The 15829-nt window shown below is 53.8% G+C and overlaps 2 protein-coding genes across 3 annotated transcripts in view; one reads left to right on the top strand and one right to left on the bottom strand.

Annotated features, from left to right (window-relative positions):
- The window catches only part of Acsf2 (acyl-CoA synthetase family member 2), a 32083-nt gene extending 16693 nt beyond the window's left edge, over nucleotides 1–15390 (top strand). The window contains exons 2-17 of one of the 2 annotated variants that reach the window (XM_058571525.1): nucleotides 1933–2128; nucleotides 2486–2614; nucleotides 2858–2911; nucleotides 3306–3424; nucleotides 3573–3738; nucleotides 4295–4390; nucleotides 4542–4699; nucleotides 4973–5064; nucleotides 5363–5439; nucleotides 11464–11571; nucleotides 12117–12164; nucleotides 12943–13094; nucleotides 13874–14015; nucleotides 14106–14216; nucleotides 14407–14475; nucleotides 14733–15390. In XM_058571525.1, coding sequence (XP_058427508.1) covers nucleotides 1933–2128; nucleotides 2486–2614; nucleotides 2858–2911; nucleotides 3306–3424; nucleotides 3573–3738; nucleotides 4295–4390; nucleotides 4542–4699; nucleotides 4973–5064; nucleotides 5363–5439; nucleotides 11464–11571; nucleotides 12117–12164; nucleotides 12943–13094; nucleotides 13874–14015; nucleotides 14106–14216; nucleotides 14407–14475; nucleotides 14733–14783 — 1768 coding nt within the window. In that variant the 3' untranslated portion in view covers nucleotides 14784–15390. The remainder of the gene's footprint in view (nucleotides 1–1932; nucleotides 2129–2485; nucleotides 2615–2857; nucleotides 2912–3305; nucleotides 3425–3572; nucleotides 3739–4294; nucleotides 4391–4541; nucleotides 4700–4972; nucleotides 5065–5362; nucleotides 5440–11463; nucleotides 11572–12116; nucleotides 12165–12942; nucleotides 13095–13873; nucleotides 14016–14105; nucleotides 14217–14406; nucleotides 14476–14732) is intronic. The other variant, XM_046420291.2, reaches the window with a different exon arrangement.
- Nucleotides 5655–10062, bottom strand: Chad (chondroadherin). The gene is made up of 4 exons (XM_046420293.2): nucleotides 8732–10062; nucleotides 6778–6941; nucleotides 6382–6527; nucleotides 5655–6174 (listed from the first exon to the last, which is right to left on the bottom strand). Exons 1-3 carry the CDS (start codon nucleotides 9503–9505, stop codon nucleotides 6386–6388), a joined length of 1080 nt encoding a protein of 359 aa, XP_046276249.1. The 5' UTR covers nucleotides 9506–10062; the 3' UTR covers nucleotides 5655–6174; nucleotides 6382–6385.
- Nucleotides 15391–15829: the final 439 nt, after the last annotated feature.

Here is a 15829-nt window from a genome sequence, read left to right as displayed (position 1 = left end):
AGAGTCTTTATTGCAAGCTCGAGCCTGGACTCACAACTGTTTCTGACGTAGCGGTCCCAAGGAGTGAGTCCCGGTCCTTTGTTCAGTGAGATTTTATAGGTTTTGGGGGGATACTCTATGCATCACAACATCACACAGCAAATCATTCCATACCGCAGGAAAATCAAACAACAGCTCTTAACGTTGATTAGCACATTCACTGGTGGGAACAAGTTGGGTAGGGGTGATTGTTTAGTACAAGAGGGGGATTCCTTTGAACTGATTGATTTAGGCTATGAGGGGTCTACATGCTAAACTACATGGTTTCCCAACATGTTATCAATCACCATAAACTATTGGGGGCGTCATCTGGCATCCCAGGTATTTTCCCTGTCTCATGTTGATTGGTGGTTGCTAGGGGGTTTCTATGGGTCCTCACCTAGACTGACTGAGTCAGAGCCACCTGGAACCTCTGCAGATCTCTCCTGTTATTTGTAGACAAACAACTTAGCAGGGTGGGTATGTGCTTAGGAGTGCTCTGTGGATTTTTCCAAGGACAAGGGTCATACCCCCTTCCTTAGGACAGGCCTTGAGGTAGAAGCTGCTGTTATTTATTTATTTTCAAAAATGGAATCACATCAGTTTCTCACTGTATATTAAAGCAACCTTAGGCAATAAAGAAACTGTGGCATATATACACAATGGAATATTACTCAGCATTAAAAGAGAATAAAATCATGGCATTTGCAGGTAAATGGATGGAGTTGGAGCATATCAAGTGAAGTAAGCCAATTCCAAAAAACCAAATGTTTTCTCTGATAAGTGGATGCTGATCCATAATGGAGGTGGGTGGGTGGGGGATCATGGGAAGAATCGAGGAACTTTGGATAGGGCAAAGGGGAGGGAGGGGAAGGGAGGAGGCATGAGGATAGGAAAGAGGGTGGAATGAGATGGACGTCATTACCCTAGGTACATGGACAAAAACACAAATGGTGTGACTCTACTTTGTGTACAACCAGAGTAATGAAAAATTGTGCTCTATATGTGTACTACGAATTGAAATGCATTCTGCTGTCATGTGTGACAAACAAACAAATAAATAAAACCCTTAAAAAAACAAAGTAACCTTAGATATTTGACGTAGAGGAGATGAGCGTTTCCTCTTTAGGGACAGTCCATTTGTGCCTGGCACGGGACATCTGCTACTGTGGCACCATCTCCTTCTGTCTTGTTGCCCTGTGGTGCCTGAGATCACCATGTGGTCCAAATACTCCCCCTCTTTTCCTGTCACAATTACCTCTGTTCTGCCGTGTCACCTGAGAGTTGGGAGCCTGAACCCAGGTGCCATTCAGAACACAGGGACTTTTTTCCGAGGGAAGATTCTTGCTGCAACCTGGTCAGTCTGTCAAATAACAGGATCTTTCCAACCACCGTTCCTAGGGCTACCATCTGCCTCCTAAACCCTTTGCCTATTCTGTCTTTGAACTTTAGACCCAGAGGAGAGAAACAAGGGCCCATCAAAGAACCCAAGGTCCTGGATTCCCACTCTGGGTCCAAGCATGGGTTTCACTGGTTCCTAAGAACCCCAGGGACCTTTTTATTTCCTGGCAGGCAGGGATTGGGGGTATAGGTACAGGCATGCTTCATAAGATCTCTGTGTGTGTATAAGTGGTCTCCCACAGGCTTCCTGGGGCACTTTATCCTTCAGGTGAGGCAGGTGAGGGAAGAACCCTTGTCCCCTACTTGAGGTGGCTTTGTCCCCATCCTACTACCTTGGGGTTTTGTTTGAGGTTGGGGAAGCGTCACAGGAAGTGTCCTGGGCTTATAAAAAGATCCAGAGAAAACTCTGCTCCGACACATTGGCAATCTGACCCCAGGCTGGGTGTGCTGGGTGTCCTTGTTGGCAGGGAGGGCCAGCTTGGCACAGTTCAGACCGTGACCCTCTCCCCACAGCTCCCAAGAGCTGGAACGCACCGCCCCTCTGCCCGTTGGGGGCTTCAGCTACCTTCAGGGACACACCAGTTTCCCTCTTATCAACAAGACTGTGGGGCAGTGCCTTGATGCCACAGCACAGAGGTTCCCCGACCGAGAGGCCTTGGTTGTCCTCCATGAAAACGTCAGGCTGAACTTCGCCCAACTCAAGGAAGAGGTGGGTCCTGACCTTGAACCCTCAAAGGGGGCAGGTGCCAGTCCCCAGGCTTCCCTGGGTGGGTGGAGCTGGAGGGTGGGACATGATGATGGGCAGTGTGGTGGCCTGAGGACCTAAGGGACAGCAAGAGAAGCAGACATAACTGAGGCAGAGATGGTCTGTCTCAGCAGCTCCTGGAGCACTGTTAACTGTGTGTACCTCGAGCTCCACCCAGAGCTCCACTGAGGCGAATCTGCCTGTCCCGGTATTCCTTGTGATTCTGATGTGAACCCTTGGGCCAAGGGCTGAGGGTGAGAGTCATGGGCCCCTTCCTGCTTGCTCCCATCTCACCCTCTGTGATCCATCTGTTTGCACCAGGTGGATAAAGCTGCTTCTGGTCTTCTGAGCATTGGCCTCTGCAAGGGTGACCGGTTGGGCATGTGGGGACCCAACTCCTATGCATGGGTGCTCATGCAGTTGGCCACTGCCCAGGCAGGCATCATTCTGGTAAGGAGGTTTGCATGGTGCAGGGGGGTATCTGTGGGGGGAATGCCACTCGAGAGGAACCCACCTGCCTCTTGGCCCCAGAACCAAACCAGTGCCTGGCTGATTTCAGATCAGGTAGTTCTGTCTCTTAAGGCCCACCACGTAGACCGGGTGGTGTGCTACCTCGTGCCTTCTGAGAGTAGAGGGGCATCTGCAGGGTGGAGTGGCTGCCCAGGACAGACATTCCCTCCTTGTTCCCCCCAGGTGTCTGTGAACCCAGCCTACCAGGCTATGGAACTGGAGTATGTCCTCAAAAAGGTAGCTCAGCGCCCCTGCTGGTGCCTGGCTCAGGGGCCAGACCTGGCCAGGCAGCAAGGGTGTCTCTCCCCCAGCTGTTTGTGGTTGGAAGGAGGACCCAAGCCTCTGGTGGTGGGCCAGACACAAGGCTGGCGTGTGTGTTGTTGGGGAGCACATGTGTATCACAGTGGTCATGGGCCAGTGTGGCTCTGCGTGTGTGGCCCATGTCTCAGGGTGTGGTGTCTGGAGCTGGTTGTGTGTTTGCTGTGGAGTCAGGTGCATGCAGGTGCAGCCGGTGTGTGGGTCAGAGGATGGTGCTTGCGTACATCAGGGTAGTGATGCACATGTGTAAAAGAGCAGCTGATTAGTCTGGGGCTTCCTGCTGATCATAAGTGGGGGGGGTGCCCTTCCACAGGTGGGCTGCAAAGCCCTCGTATTCCCCAAGCAATTCAAGACCCAGCAATACTACAACATCTTGAAGCAGATCTGTCCGGAGCTTGAAAAGGCCCAGCCAGGGGCCTTAAAGAGTGAGAGGTAAGTGTATCCTGGATTTGGGGAGCACCACGAAGCATCCCTGACTCCTTTACCCTCCATCAAGCCCCAGGGGTGGGGCTGGCATCCCCTGGAGCAACCCCTAACTTACCCACAGCCCCTGCTTCTCACCATCCTCCCTATCCCCCAGTCTCCCAGATCTGACCACAGTCATCTCGGTGGACGACCCTTTGCCGGGGACCCTGCTGCTGGATGATGTGGTGGCAGCTGGTAGCACAGAGCAGCATCTGGCCCAGCTTCGACACACCCAGCAGTTCCTGTCCTGCCATGACCCCATCAACATCCAGTTCACCTCGGTAGGGCAGAGGTCTCCAGGCCCCAAGCCCAGCTGACACATGCCCCCTCCTTCTGTGACCCTTTCCCAGGGATGGGGAGACCGCAGGAAGTCAGGAGAGCAGGCACTCTCCTGAAACTGGCCTCTACCCTTCTGCTCTGCCTTGGAAAATCGCTGGTGTCCTTGTCACACGACCCTTTCCTGGCCCTCCTGCTCCCCGCTGTGGTACAGATTTACTGAACCACTAGGGCTCAGAGTTTAAAGTGATAGAACTTGTCCCTCCTTTAGTGGAAGCAAATCTGAGGCCCAGAGAGAGAATTTGTCCAAGCCCACACGGCTAGTGGGCCACAGAATTCCCTGAGCTTCCTCACGTGACTCACATGGGAGTGACATGAGCACTGAGTCCTTCTCGTTCGCATTTCTGGATCCCCACATCTGGTCCCATGCTGCGCGTGGTAGACCTTTGGTACATATACCAGAGAAGCAAATGGATCTGGGGCATCGATCCTGGGCAGTGGCCGAGGGTGGGAAGGAGATGGGGGAAAGCAGGCCAAGGTGTCACCTGCTTGTCTTCGTAGGGAACCACAGGCAGCCCCAAGGGGGCCACCCTCTCCCACTACAACATTGTGAACAACTCCAACATGATAGGCCAGCGCCTTAAAATGCATGTGAAGGTGAGATGGGTTTGGACTGGGGCAAGGCTTGGCGGCTGTGGGGAGGTGGGCAGAGCGGGACAGCTTGCTGGGCTCCCCCTGCTGGCTGGAGGAACTGGCTTCTGGGGCTTCTACTCCCATGATAGACTCAGCCTCATGTCTCCATCTTTAGCTGCCAGAGGAGTTGCGGGTGGTCATGCCCTGCCCCCTGTACCACTGCCTGGGCTCCGTGGGGGGCACGATGATGTGTTTGATGCACGGTGCCACTCTCCTTCTGTCCTCTCCGAGCTTCAATGGCAAGAAGGCGCTGGAGGCCATCACCAGAGAGAAGTGGGCACTGGTAGACAGGCTACCCACGGGCTGATGAGATTCTCCTAGTCCTTGCACCTGAGCCCTGACCTTTTCCAAAATGTCTCCTCCTTCTAGTCATGAGACCTGGGATGGGGTCGTGGGGGACTCCCAGGAGAAGACCAATTCCTGCCTTGAGCTTCTGCTTGTTCCCCACGGCTTTGGCTTTGGCCCTTAATGAGGTTCATGGTGGGGTGGGAAGAGGGAGTTCCTTTCCATTTCCAAGCCTAATTTGAAGACCCTCCCCTTACACAGAGGCTCCTTCATATATGGCACCCCAACGATGTTCGTGGACATTATGAACCAGGCCGACTTCTCCAGTTACGACTTATCATCCTTATGTGGAGGTGGGGTAGGGCCAAGGATGGCCAGGCATGGGGACGGGGCTGCTTTCCCCCAGGACTGGCCTGAATGAGCCAGTCTTCTCTTTAGGGGGGGCAGGAAGGGCCCTGTGAAAACATGGGTGAGAGGGAGGCAAATCCCCAGTGTCCCTGGACACCAGGCGCAGGCCAGATGTTAGGTGTGGAAATAGGCCCAGGATAAGGGAAAGAAGGAAAGAAGGTCCAGGATCAACCAGCAGTAGATAAAGGGGGTCCACTGATCTGGGAGAAGGGGGAGCTGTGTCAGCCTCGCTCTCTGATTCAGGTGTGATCGCCGGGTCCCCTGCACCTCCAGAGCTGGTCCGAGCCATCATCCACAAAATGAACATGAAGGAGCTGGTGGTGAGTGGCAGCCAGAGTCACTGGGGGTGAGGGGAGGGTGGGGGGAGGACTGAATGACAGGTCTGGGGATGAACCGAGGCCAGATCTCCAAAGGTGACCCCTAGGCCAGCCCTCTCTCCAGAAAGCAGAAATGAGAAAACACAGTCTGACCTCTTCAGCACCTGACGAGGCATGGAGATAGGTGACCAGGGAGTAAATACTATACATCCATAAATTTATACTTATAGAAATCTGGGGTAGAAACGCAGCAGGGGAGGATGTGCAGCCAAGCACTGGTGTCCTGTGAGAGCGTCCTGGCAGGTGGGGCTGGCAGAGTTGGAGGAAGGGCTTGAGATCGTTTCTGGAAGCAGGGAGTGGGCTAAGGGTCTGATATTTGTTTCCAAATGGCAGGGAGAGAGGGAACAGAAGAAGGATGGTTCTGAGAGGGTGACCATCCTGATGATCACCCTGCTCTGGTTCTGCTGGACTCGGGGGTGTTGACACCAGCTTCTCTGAGAGGAGCCACAACAGGGCCAGCCGTGATGGTTGAGAGGGGCTTTGGGTCCTCCCCTGTACCCTGTCAGGTGGAGCTGGGTTGGTGGTACAGTGCCCAGGGCCCTCTGCCAGGACGTGTGTCGCTGTGGGCAGCTCTGTGCATCAGCAGAGGCTGAGGGGAGGAGCGGGTGGTGGTGGGAAGGTCAGTAGTCTCTCCGGCAGAAGGCAGAGGCCAGTCACCAGGACTGGCTGGGTCAGGACCTGTGGTGAGGTGAGGATGTGTGTTAGGACTCCAACATCATAAACAATGTAAGAGAGGACAGTGGGAGTCCTGGGCACTATCTTTTCCTCCCAGAGGGGAACACCAGTTCTCCCCTCCTGCAGAGGTGGGGGAATCATGAGTGATACCAGCTCACTTGCTAGAATCTCCAAAGAGGAAAAAGGGGGACCTGCCTGCCCAGCCCCCACCTGTTTAATGGCGGCCTGCTTTCTTGGACCTCTTGGTGGGGAACTTGCAGCTGCGGAAGGCGTCTGTGTCACGGATGTGCTGGCCCTTGAACTTGGCGGGTGAGGCACAGGTGGCATCTGGGCGAGAAGCCTTGGCTTCCAGCCATCTGGAGAAACAGAAAGTTGCTGGGGTTGGGGAAAGGTGTGGGAATACTGAGGGGAAGGGACAGTGAACTATAGGGCCAGGATGGACTTGACCTCAGGATAGACTGGAGCTGTCATCCTCATTTTACAAATGAGGAAATTGAGGCTCCCAGGGTCCTGTGCTTACTAGCAGATCTGGAATGTGTACCCAGGATAGCTAAATGTGGGGCCAAATGAGGGGAGATTCTGCGGGTGACATGGGAATATTCTCACCGCCGAAGACCCCGAAGCTGACAGGTACATTTCCAAGGGTTGTTGGTGAGGGTGAGGGTCTCCAGGTTGTCAAAAGGGAAGTTGGAGGGCAGCTGGTTCAGGCGATTATTTTCCAAATGGACATGTTTCAGCGTGGTCACACCCAGGAAGGCACCATCTGAGAACTAGGGAGGTGAGGTGGGCCGGAATGAGTGCTCTAGCCTGTGTCCAGCCTTTCCCAGTTCTGTCCCCACAGAGGAGCAGGGTCTTCCCCTGGACACAGGCCTTGGTACCTTGAGGAGTTTTCAAAGAAGAGTGATCAAGTTATCTTGATGAGCTAATCCCCATGGCCCTTTTGAGATAGGAGGTGTTGTTTCTAACCAGCAGATGATAAAAAGGAAAAAAAAAGTTCTGTCCCTTTAGCCAGAGTCACACTAGAGAGTAAATAGTAGCCCTAGGACCACACCCCACACCCCTCCCCTGGGCACCACACTCCCTGTGCAAATACTGGGCTGCTAAGGCAGCCAGAATTTGTCCCCAGGAGCTCAGACTGGCACACGGTGAACCTGGTCAGTGTTTGGCAGGGTAGGCAGCAGGCCCAGGCTGCCCACAGCCCAGGGTCCTGGGACTTCCCCCAGCTTTATCCTCACTGCCTGCCAGACACTATTTGTGGAGCCACCTTGGTGAAAACATTGGCCAGTTGGACAGCTCCAGAGGAAATGTTCCATTGGTGCCCACATCTTGGCCCCAGGCGCCACTGTTCCTGTCTGGCTGCCCCTAACCCAAATCAGTCCCTGATATGCTGTTCTGCTGCCCACCAAAAGGCCACTCTGGCACTAGTGGCTCATAGAGGATCCCACCACCAGTGGGGGTGGGGTCTGAGCTACAGAAGGGCAAGCCCTGGCAGGCTCCATCCAACCAGGCAAAGTTTGGCTGCTGCCCAGGTGGATTCTGTCATCTTCTCCATGTCTGTGCCTTCTCCTACAGCCTAGGTTAAGGTGTGACATTCTCTAGTGACCAGACTGTCCTCTACCTTGTCCTGGCCCCCAACCAAACCTCCTGTCTGAAGCCTCTGTCCCAGGGTGATTTTCCAGTCCCAAGGAAGAGATCTGGCCAGACTGGCATCCCAGGGGAAGAAGGACTAAGTGAGAATGCACACAGGAGATGGGTCTGGGGACTAGAATGGGCAAAGGGCAGCCAGCAGTCTGGGGGACAGTGAAGCACACACAGCCCAGGCTTTCCTGTGGGTTGTCTAGTGCAAAGGGCTGACAATGGAGTGCTTGCCTTTGCTCTTTCATATGGCTCTGCAGCCTAGGGAGTCTTTGGTCCCCATGCCTTGACTTCCCTACTTAGGTAGAATGAACCTGAAAATATCATGGCGTGAGTGAGTAAGTGTGCGTGTGTGTGTGTGTGTGTGTATTGGTGGGGGTGGGGGCAGCACATCCACCAGGACCTCTGAGGGGTGTAGAGGTCTTCCTCAGGTATTTGCTCCCCCCTCACTCCCCAGTCCACCTTAGCACACAGGCCTTCCCCCACCAGGAACAGGGTCTCTTTGTGGGCCTGATTTGCCCAGAAACTCTGGAAGCCTTCTCAATAAACAAACCTTTCTTTATGGGATGGTAGGTTTACTGGAGACTGGGAAAAACAGCAGAGGAGGGGAGGAAGGCCCAACCGGAAGAGGTGGGCACTGCTCACAGTGGGGGTTTGGGAGCACTACAGAGGCCTCCTAAGAGGCCATTTTTGGGGCCAGGGTAGCCCCTCTCCTCTTAGATGCAGGAGTCCTGGGAGGGCAGCCAGATAAGGATTAGGGTGGGGATGTGACAAGAAGAGGGAGAGGTGGCAGAGCTCCTTGCCTTGAGATAGCCAGAGGGACAGGGAATTTGAGGAGAGGGGATGGTGCCCGGCTGTGGTCCTAGCTCCCAGCCTTCAGGGGGAGAAGAAGGAGCCGGGCAGAGCTCTGCAGTCAAGCACTCACCTTCTCCAAATTGGTGTTGTCCAGCCAGAGGGTCTCCAGGTACCTGCCGAAAGACTGGAAGGCGTTTTCTGGGATGCTCTTCAGGGGATTGTGGGACAGCTTCAGCTCCTCCACCACCCGCAGCTTGCTCAGGGCAGCGGAGGGGTAGCTGGATAGCTGGTTCTTGTCCAGATGGAACTTGGCGAGGTTCTCTACATCGTCCAGAGCTCCGGGCTGCAGAGAACTGAGCGCATTTTCTGACAGGTAGAGCCAGCGCAGGTCCTTGGCGCCCTGAAAGGCGCCTGCGCGCAGCTCACGGATCTTATTATTGTTGAGCTGCAAAATAAAGAGGTTGACTAGAGGGGACAGCAGCCCGCGGGGCAGCTCGGTCACCTTGTTGTGGTCCAGGTAGAGGTAGGTGAGCTCAGTCAGGTCGTCGAAGGCGCCCGCACGCAGCACGCGGATGTCGTTGTGGGACAGGTACAGGTAGATGAGCTGCTTGAGGCCGCGGAAGGCGCCCGCGGCTACCTCGCGGATCTGGCAGTGCTGCAGGTGCAGCGACACGAGGTTCGGCATGGCCCGAAACGAGTTAGCAGCCAACACCGGGAAGTTGTTGCGCTGTAGGTTGAGCAGCTTGGTCTTCTCTGACACCTTGGGGATCTTCTGCAACCCCACTTTGTCACAGATGACATGCTGCAGGTCTCCGTGGCAGTGGCAGTTCTGGGGGCAGGCGTCCAGCGCCGGCAGAAGGCTGGCCAGAATGCCGAGGCTAAGTAAGAGCATCGCGCGGGCCATGGCCAGGATGCCTGGAGCCGGGGCTAGGGTCAGCGACGGCCAGGTGCGGGCAGCGGCAAGTTCTGGGCGCTCGGGTCTCCCGCCCTATTTATATGGTGGCCCTGACCGCAGCCGGGGGCCTGAGCCAGCTACTACGTGGAGCATCGAGGCCACTGGACTTAACTCCCTCGCGCCCAGAGATGCTCCCCCGCCCTCCATGGCGACAGGGCCAGGGGCCCTTCCCCCACCTGGCGACCATGCATGGGGGGCCAAGACCGTACCCCTCAGTCTGAGACCTTTGCTGCCTGCTCTCAGATGAGATGCCCTTTCTCCCCCTACCTCCTTTCCCTGGGCTTTTTTTTTTTTGGGGGGGGGGGCGATCATGGGTGTGTCTAGAGCCCCAAGTTTACACCGGAGAGGAGGCGTTCCCCGAACTTATTTGTTTGCTCAAATTTGAGCCTCCATGTCTCCCCCACCCAATGCACACTCGGCGGGGTGCCCTGAACCCAGGGAGAGAGGAAGCGGGGCCGGACAGCGGGATGCGTCTCGCCGTGGTCGGCAAGCCGGCGGCGCTTTAATGGGACTCTTGTGCTGCGCCAGCCGAGCGTGAGAGCCCTTCTGGCGTCGGGCTCCCCCTTCTGGCTAGACACTCCAGAGCCGACCCTAAGGAGCGCCTTCATCCTTGGGCTCCTCCCTGACTCTTCTCTTCTAGTCCTAGGCTTGCGATTCTGTCCCGCGCACCCCACCCTCTTTTCTAGGGCTGAAGGCTAAGCAGAGAAGTGGGAACTTGGGGGCGGAGGCGTGGGAAGTGACCCACAGAACTGGCAAAACATTCGGAGACCACAGGCCACGGGACACAGTCGTACCATCCCCCTCCTAGATCTCCCCCCAAATATCCCCATCTCCCAGTGGTCAGGATCCACCCCTGAGGGGTCTTAGGGTGGCAGCCGAGTGGCGCCGAGGTGTACTTGGCAGAGGCCATGCCTGGGCAGTGGCCCCAGGACTGTGAGGATGGATGAGGCGGGGTCAGGATCAGCCCTGGCCAGTTCAGGCTGCCAGATGCACAAGGTTGTGGGCAGCCCTCCCCAGCTGGGTCAGGTCTCTGAGTGCCCACTTGCCAGCCACCGTGTCCGGATTCCTGTGGACAGGGGAGGGTGAGCAGGAAGGTCATAGCTCTGGTCCCAGGTAAGCTCTGGGCTGCCTGGCAAGAGGTATTGTCCATTTTGGGGGATAGGGGAGGAACTAGACCCCAGCTTTGCCAGAGCCACACCAGCTGATACAGGGGGATCGGGGGCCACAGACAAAGATCTAGTAGAATACAGGGTGATCTGTAACATTCTCTGATGGTATTTAGGCTGGCTTCTGATTTTTCTGATGCTCAGGATGTTCCAACCACTGAAAGAGGAGGGGTGGGGCTGGGGGTTGTGAGTGCCACAGGCGTTTTAAATCCCTGCTCTGGTTGTATTTTATTTTGATGAAAGTAAATTTACAGGAAATTCTGCAGAGCTCTGGGGCACCCACCCCAAGGTCAGGCACTTGTCCCAGGTTTTGGGGGTGGGTTGCATCTGTGCCACTCCTAGCTGGCCAAGGTGGACTGGCTTTCTCATCAAGTTTATGGGGCCTTCGGTTTGGAAGGAAGGGAGAGAGGATGTTGTGGCCTGAAATCAGGAAGGTGGGGCTAAGGCAGCATGTGGATGGGGGAAAGAAGTCTAGGATGTTGGTAATGCCAGGAGCCACAGACAGACATGTGACTGCTCTAAGGAAGCAGGACTGAGAGCCCTGGCTAGGACAGAATGGCTTCCCAGGTCTCAGTTTTATTTCATATCTGGGACCCCTGCAGAGATCAATGTCTCTGCCCCCTTCCCGGGCCCCTATCAACCAATGATGTCTCAGTTCCTACTATTCAACTGCCCTGAGTAGCTCACCCATCCCTCTGTAATTGCTGAGCTCCCGTCAAACCCCCTTTCTGGACCCTCTAGGTTGTTTATGGAACTACAGAGAATAGTCCTGTGACCTTCATGAACTTCCCTGAGGACACTCTGGAGCAGAAGGCAGAGAGTGTGGGCAGAGTTATGCCTCACACGGAGGTGAGCCCCCGACCAAGACCCTCAGACCTCAACTTCCACCACTCGGAGACATTTATTGCTTTCCATTAGAGGTCCCAACAGTTCACAGAAGATGCTGAAAGCCCCTAGAAGCAGGATCTTTGCTGGGCCTGGCCAAGGCTCTCTGTGGGCTGAAAGGGGAAGAGCTGGGAGAGAGGCCCTGAGCAGCTGCCAGCTGCCTCCCTTCCTGTCTGAGGTGTGTTTTTGCCAAGCCCACTGTCTGCTTCAGGGCAGCCAGGGAAGCCTCAAAGAGGGGCCAGAGCACAGAGATATTTCCTACCTAGCTCTTTCTCCCCCGTTGACTCTTGCCTCTCGCTTTGGTGGAGTTGCTCTTCTGACTGGGTGTAGATGGTTTCCCAAGCAGCCTATCCCTCTGGGGGTCCCTTGCACCTCAGACACTGTCCGGAGCTCATCTCAATTTCAAATTCCCAGCCATGACTCCTTTGCCATACCAGTTTCTCTGTCCCTGTGGGGTTACTGCCAGGGGTTCCATGCAGCTGCTTCCCTTGGGACTCACCTCTCCTCAGGTGCATCTCCTCTCTCCTACCCTCCCAACTGGAGCAGTCCCATGGGAAGTGAGTATGCAGGAATATGAGCCCCTCCCATATCTGACAGCCTCACTGCCACCCCCACTGGGATACCCAACTGGAAGGTAGTCTGGAACTGACATATTTATGCCCATATTTGGATGCACAAACCGAGACACACTGGCTGTGGCTCCTTTTTCTTTCTTTTTTTTTTTTTTTTCGGTACAGGGGATTGAACCCAGGAACTCTTAACCACTGAACCACATCCCCAGCCCTTTTTATTTTTTGAGACAAGGTCTTGCTAATTTACTTAGGGCCTCACTAAGGTGCTGAGGCTAGTCTTGGGTTTTCCATCCTCCTGCCTCAGTCTCCTGAGTTGCTGGGATTGTAGACATGTGCCACTGCGCCTGGCTGTGTGTGGTTCCTTTTGTAGTAGGCTTTCAGACTGCCTCTCCTGATCACATGGCACTGCCACACCACCCTCCTTGGCTTCTTTATTTGGTGCTTAACAGGAAGTCAGAGGAGACTCCCTTCCCTTCTGCAGTTTATAATTCTTCAGCTGGCCTGGCCCTCCACAAGCTTCCTTCCCTGCCTCCTCTTCCCTCAGCACCCCTGGCCTTGGCCTTGACTGATCTTTCATGCCAGCTCAGGTCTCTGACTGGTGATGAGTCTACTCTGGCCTCTCTCCTTTCCCTGGGCTGTGATGGGCAGAGCCAGGGGACTTCATTATTGGGTGAAGGGAAGGCAAAGCTTTCCCCATCCCTAAGAGCTGCCAGTCCTGGAACGAGTGGGCAGGTGGCCCCAGCCTGAAGTTGACCTGTCCCAGGCCCGGATCGTGAACGTGAATACAGGGGAGCTGGCCGAGCTGAACACGCCCGGGGAGCTGTGCATCCGAGGGTACTGCGTCATGCAGGGATACTGGGGAGAGCCTCAGAAGACCTTTGAAGCAGTTGGGCAGGACAAGTGGTATCGAACAGGGTGAGAAGGCAGGGTGGGGGAGAGATTCCGGCTACTGAGGGGAGACTGTGGGTTCTGAGACTGAGCTGGAAACATTAGCACAAGGAGGATGTGGGTGTCCAGAGGGCCCCTCTCATCCTGGAGACTTGACTTCCAAAATGTGTACAACGTGGGTAACCACACCTAGCATGGAGACAAGACACCAGAACAGTGTGCTGTAGCCATATTCCCAAAATTGGAGCCAAGATTGATTCAGTCACTCATTTGTTAGCTCAGCACATTCTTAGTACTCACCTCCTAGGGGCCAGCATTGTTCTTGTTGCTGTTGCCCCAGTGGAGAGCAAGATAAAAAGGACCCTGCTTTTACTTCCCACTTGTCTGGAAGAGGATGACAGATTATTTTGGACATCAAAAAATTAAATGGGATTCTATGCTGTGTGCACTATAGGAGAAAAGGTGGCTGTAATGGGGAGGGGAGCTTTCCTCAGAGCCGGTGGTCAGAGAAGGCCTTTGGAAACTTTTGATCTAAGACATGAATGATGAAACAGAAACCAGCCTTGAAAAGCAAGTGCACAGATAGGGAAAGAGAAAGAGAAAATATGTGATAGGTATTGTACTGGTTTATTGTTCTCTGCCTTCCTACCTAGACTATAAGTTGCAGAGAATGTGTCTTATTCCTGCTGGGTCTTCTAGAACAATGGGGGACATATAGCAGGTGCTCAATAAATGTTTGATGAATGAGTGAGCAAGGGAGCCAGTTAAAGCAGAGAATAGAGGGCATTCCTCGGCTTCACCTACAGAGACATCGCCTCCATAGACGAGCAGGGCTTCTGCAAGATCGTGGGTCGCTCTAAGGACATGATCATCCGGGGCGGTGAGAACATCTACCCAGCAGAACTTGAGGATTTCTTCCACACACACCCACAGGTGCAGGAAGTGCAGGTGAGGCACCCAGGCCAGGTGAGCCCAGGTGTGATCCACGAAACAAGCAGGAAAATCATGATGTCTGATATTTGTCTCTGACCTTGGAAGGTGGTGGGAGTGAAGGACCACAGGATGGGGGAGGAGATTTGTGCCTGCATCCGGCTAAAGAGTGGGGAGACCACCACTGAGGAAGAGATCAAAGCTTTCTGCAAAGGGAAGGTGGGAGCCTCAGCGTCCTCCATCTCCCCGACCCCTGAGTGTTCCCTCACACACCTGTTCCTGCCAACCATCCAGGATTGGGGAATGCCCCACCCTTACAGACATGACTCTCCAGTCAAGTGAGCCCTCTTGCCCCAACCCTAGCCCTGTGACTTTGCCCAGCGTCTTGCTTTATCTTTCTGTTCTGCAGATCTCCCACTTCAAGATCCCCCGCTACATCGTCTTTGTCAGGGACTACCCCCTCACGGTCTCAGGAAAGGTGTGTGAAGTGGAGGTGGCCAGGGAGGGGCAGGGTGTCATGGGACTCCAGGTGGCCCAACCCATGCCTCTCTCCGTGGTGAGCAGGAGAGGCAGCATAGGGGGACTAACCTGTCATCTCATCTTGATTTGTCCCAGGCTTTCTCAATCTTAACACTAAAAACTGAAAAAACCCTCAGTCCCAAGCAAACGGTTGTGGTTGCTCACCCTAACAGGCGGGGACTCCACCTGACTCTCGCTCCTTTGTTTTTCCTCTAGATCCAGAAATACAAACTCCGAGAGCAGATGGAAAGACATCTGAAACTGTGAATCCAGGGGAGGAGGGGTCCAACCCGGCCTGCCTCCCGCCCCTCCCCCCAAGCCCCAGTCTTCTTTGTCATTTGGCATAAAGAGCTCTATGTTTCCTGGTCTCTGGCTGGAGTACTCTCTCTGGAACGACAGTGGATGGAGAAAGGAGGAGTCTCAAGAGAAACCAGCACTTTCAGACTGATTCCTCTGAATACTACTTTTTAAGTAGATGATCTGTTTAATCTAACCCTCACCCCATCCCTTTGAGGTTGCAAACCCATTTTTTCTGTTTCTTCTTCTTCTTTTTGGTACTGGGGATTGAACCCAGGGATACTTTACAACCATCCTCAGCCCTTTTTATTTTGAGACAGGGTCTTCCTAAATTACTAAGTCAGGCTTGAACTTGTAATCCTCCTGCCTCAGCCTCCCAAATTGCTAGGATTATGGTGTGCACCACCATACCCGGCTTCCATTTTTTCTTTTGTAAGCTTTACCTGATCCATCATTTTTCACATTGTTGCCAGAGAAGTCCAACAATAAATATTCTTTTAAAAAAAAATAAGAGCATATGATATGTCAAGAGCTTTGTAATGTTTTGAACAACTAATAAAAAAAGATAAAAAAATAAGAGCTTTATTGATATAATTCACATACTATCCAAAACATCCATTTAAAATATAGTTTTTCCAGTGGTTTTTTTTTTTTCCTTTGGCAAGGTGGTATTGGGGATTTAACTCAGGGGCACTGGACCACTGAGACACATCCTCAGCCCTATTTTGCATTTTATTTAGAGACAGGGTCTCACTGAACTGCTTAGTGCCTTTGCTTAGGCTGGCTTTGAATTCTTGATCCTCCTGTCTCAGCCCCCCAAGCCGCTGGGATTACAGGCATGCACCACCATGCCTGGCACCAGTGGATTTCAATATAGTCACAGATATGTGTAACCATCACCACCAAAGTCAATTTTGAATGTTGTTGTTACCTCAAAAAGAAACCCCATACCCTTTAACTATCACTCCTCCCATCCTTCCCAATCAACCCAGTAAAAATAAAGGAGGCTGTCATTT

The sequence above is a fragment of the Marmota monax genome, unplaced genomic scaffold (assembly GCF_021218885.2).
Source record: "Marmota monax isolate L192 unplaced genomic scaffold, Marmota_monax_Labrador192_F-V1.1 WCK01_AAM20220418_F8-fsc00064, whole genome shotgun sequence".
NCBI lineage: Eukaryota > Metazoa > Chordata > Mammalia > Rodentia > Sciuridae > Marmota > Marmota monax.
Note: the sequence above shows the minus strand (reverse complement) of the source record. Positions and strands in the feature narration are given on the sequence as shown.

Coding starts and splice junctions, on each gene's coding strand:
- Chad (XM_046420293.2), bottom strand. CDS start 9,505: ATGGCCCGCGCGATGCTCTTACTTAGCCTCGGCATTCTGGCCAGCCTT. Junction 6,942..8,731: donor ACAACACCAATTTGGAGAAG/GTGAGTGCTTGA, acceptor TCACCTCCCTAG/TTCTCAGATGGTGCCTTCCT. Junction 6,528..6,777: donor CAGCTTCGGGGTCTTCGGCG/GTGAGAATATTC, acceptor CTGTTTCTCCAG/ATGGCTGGAAGCCAAGGCTT.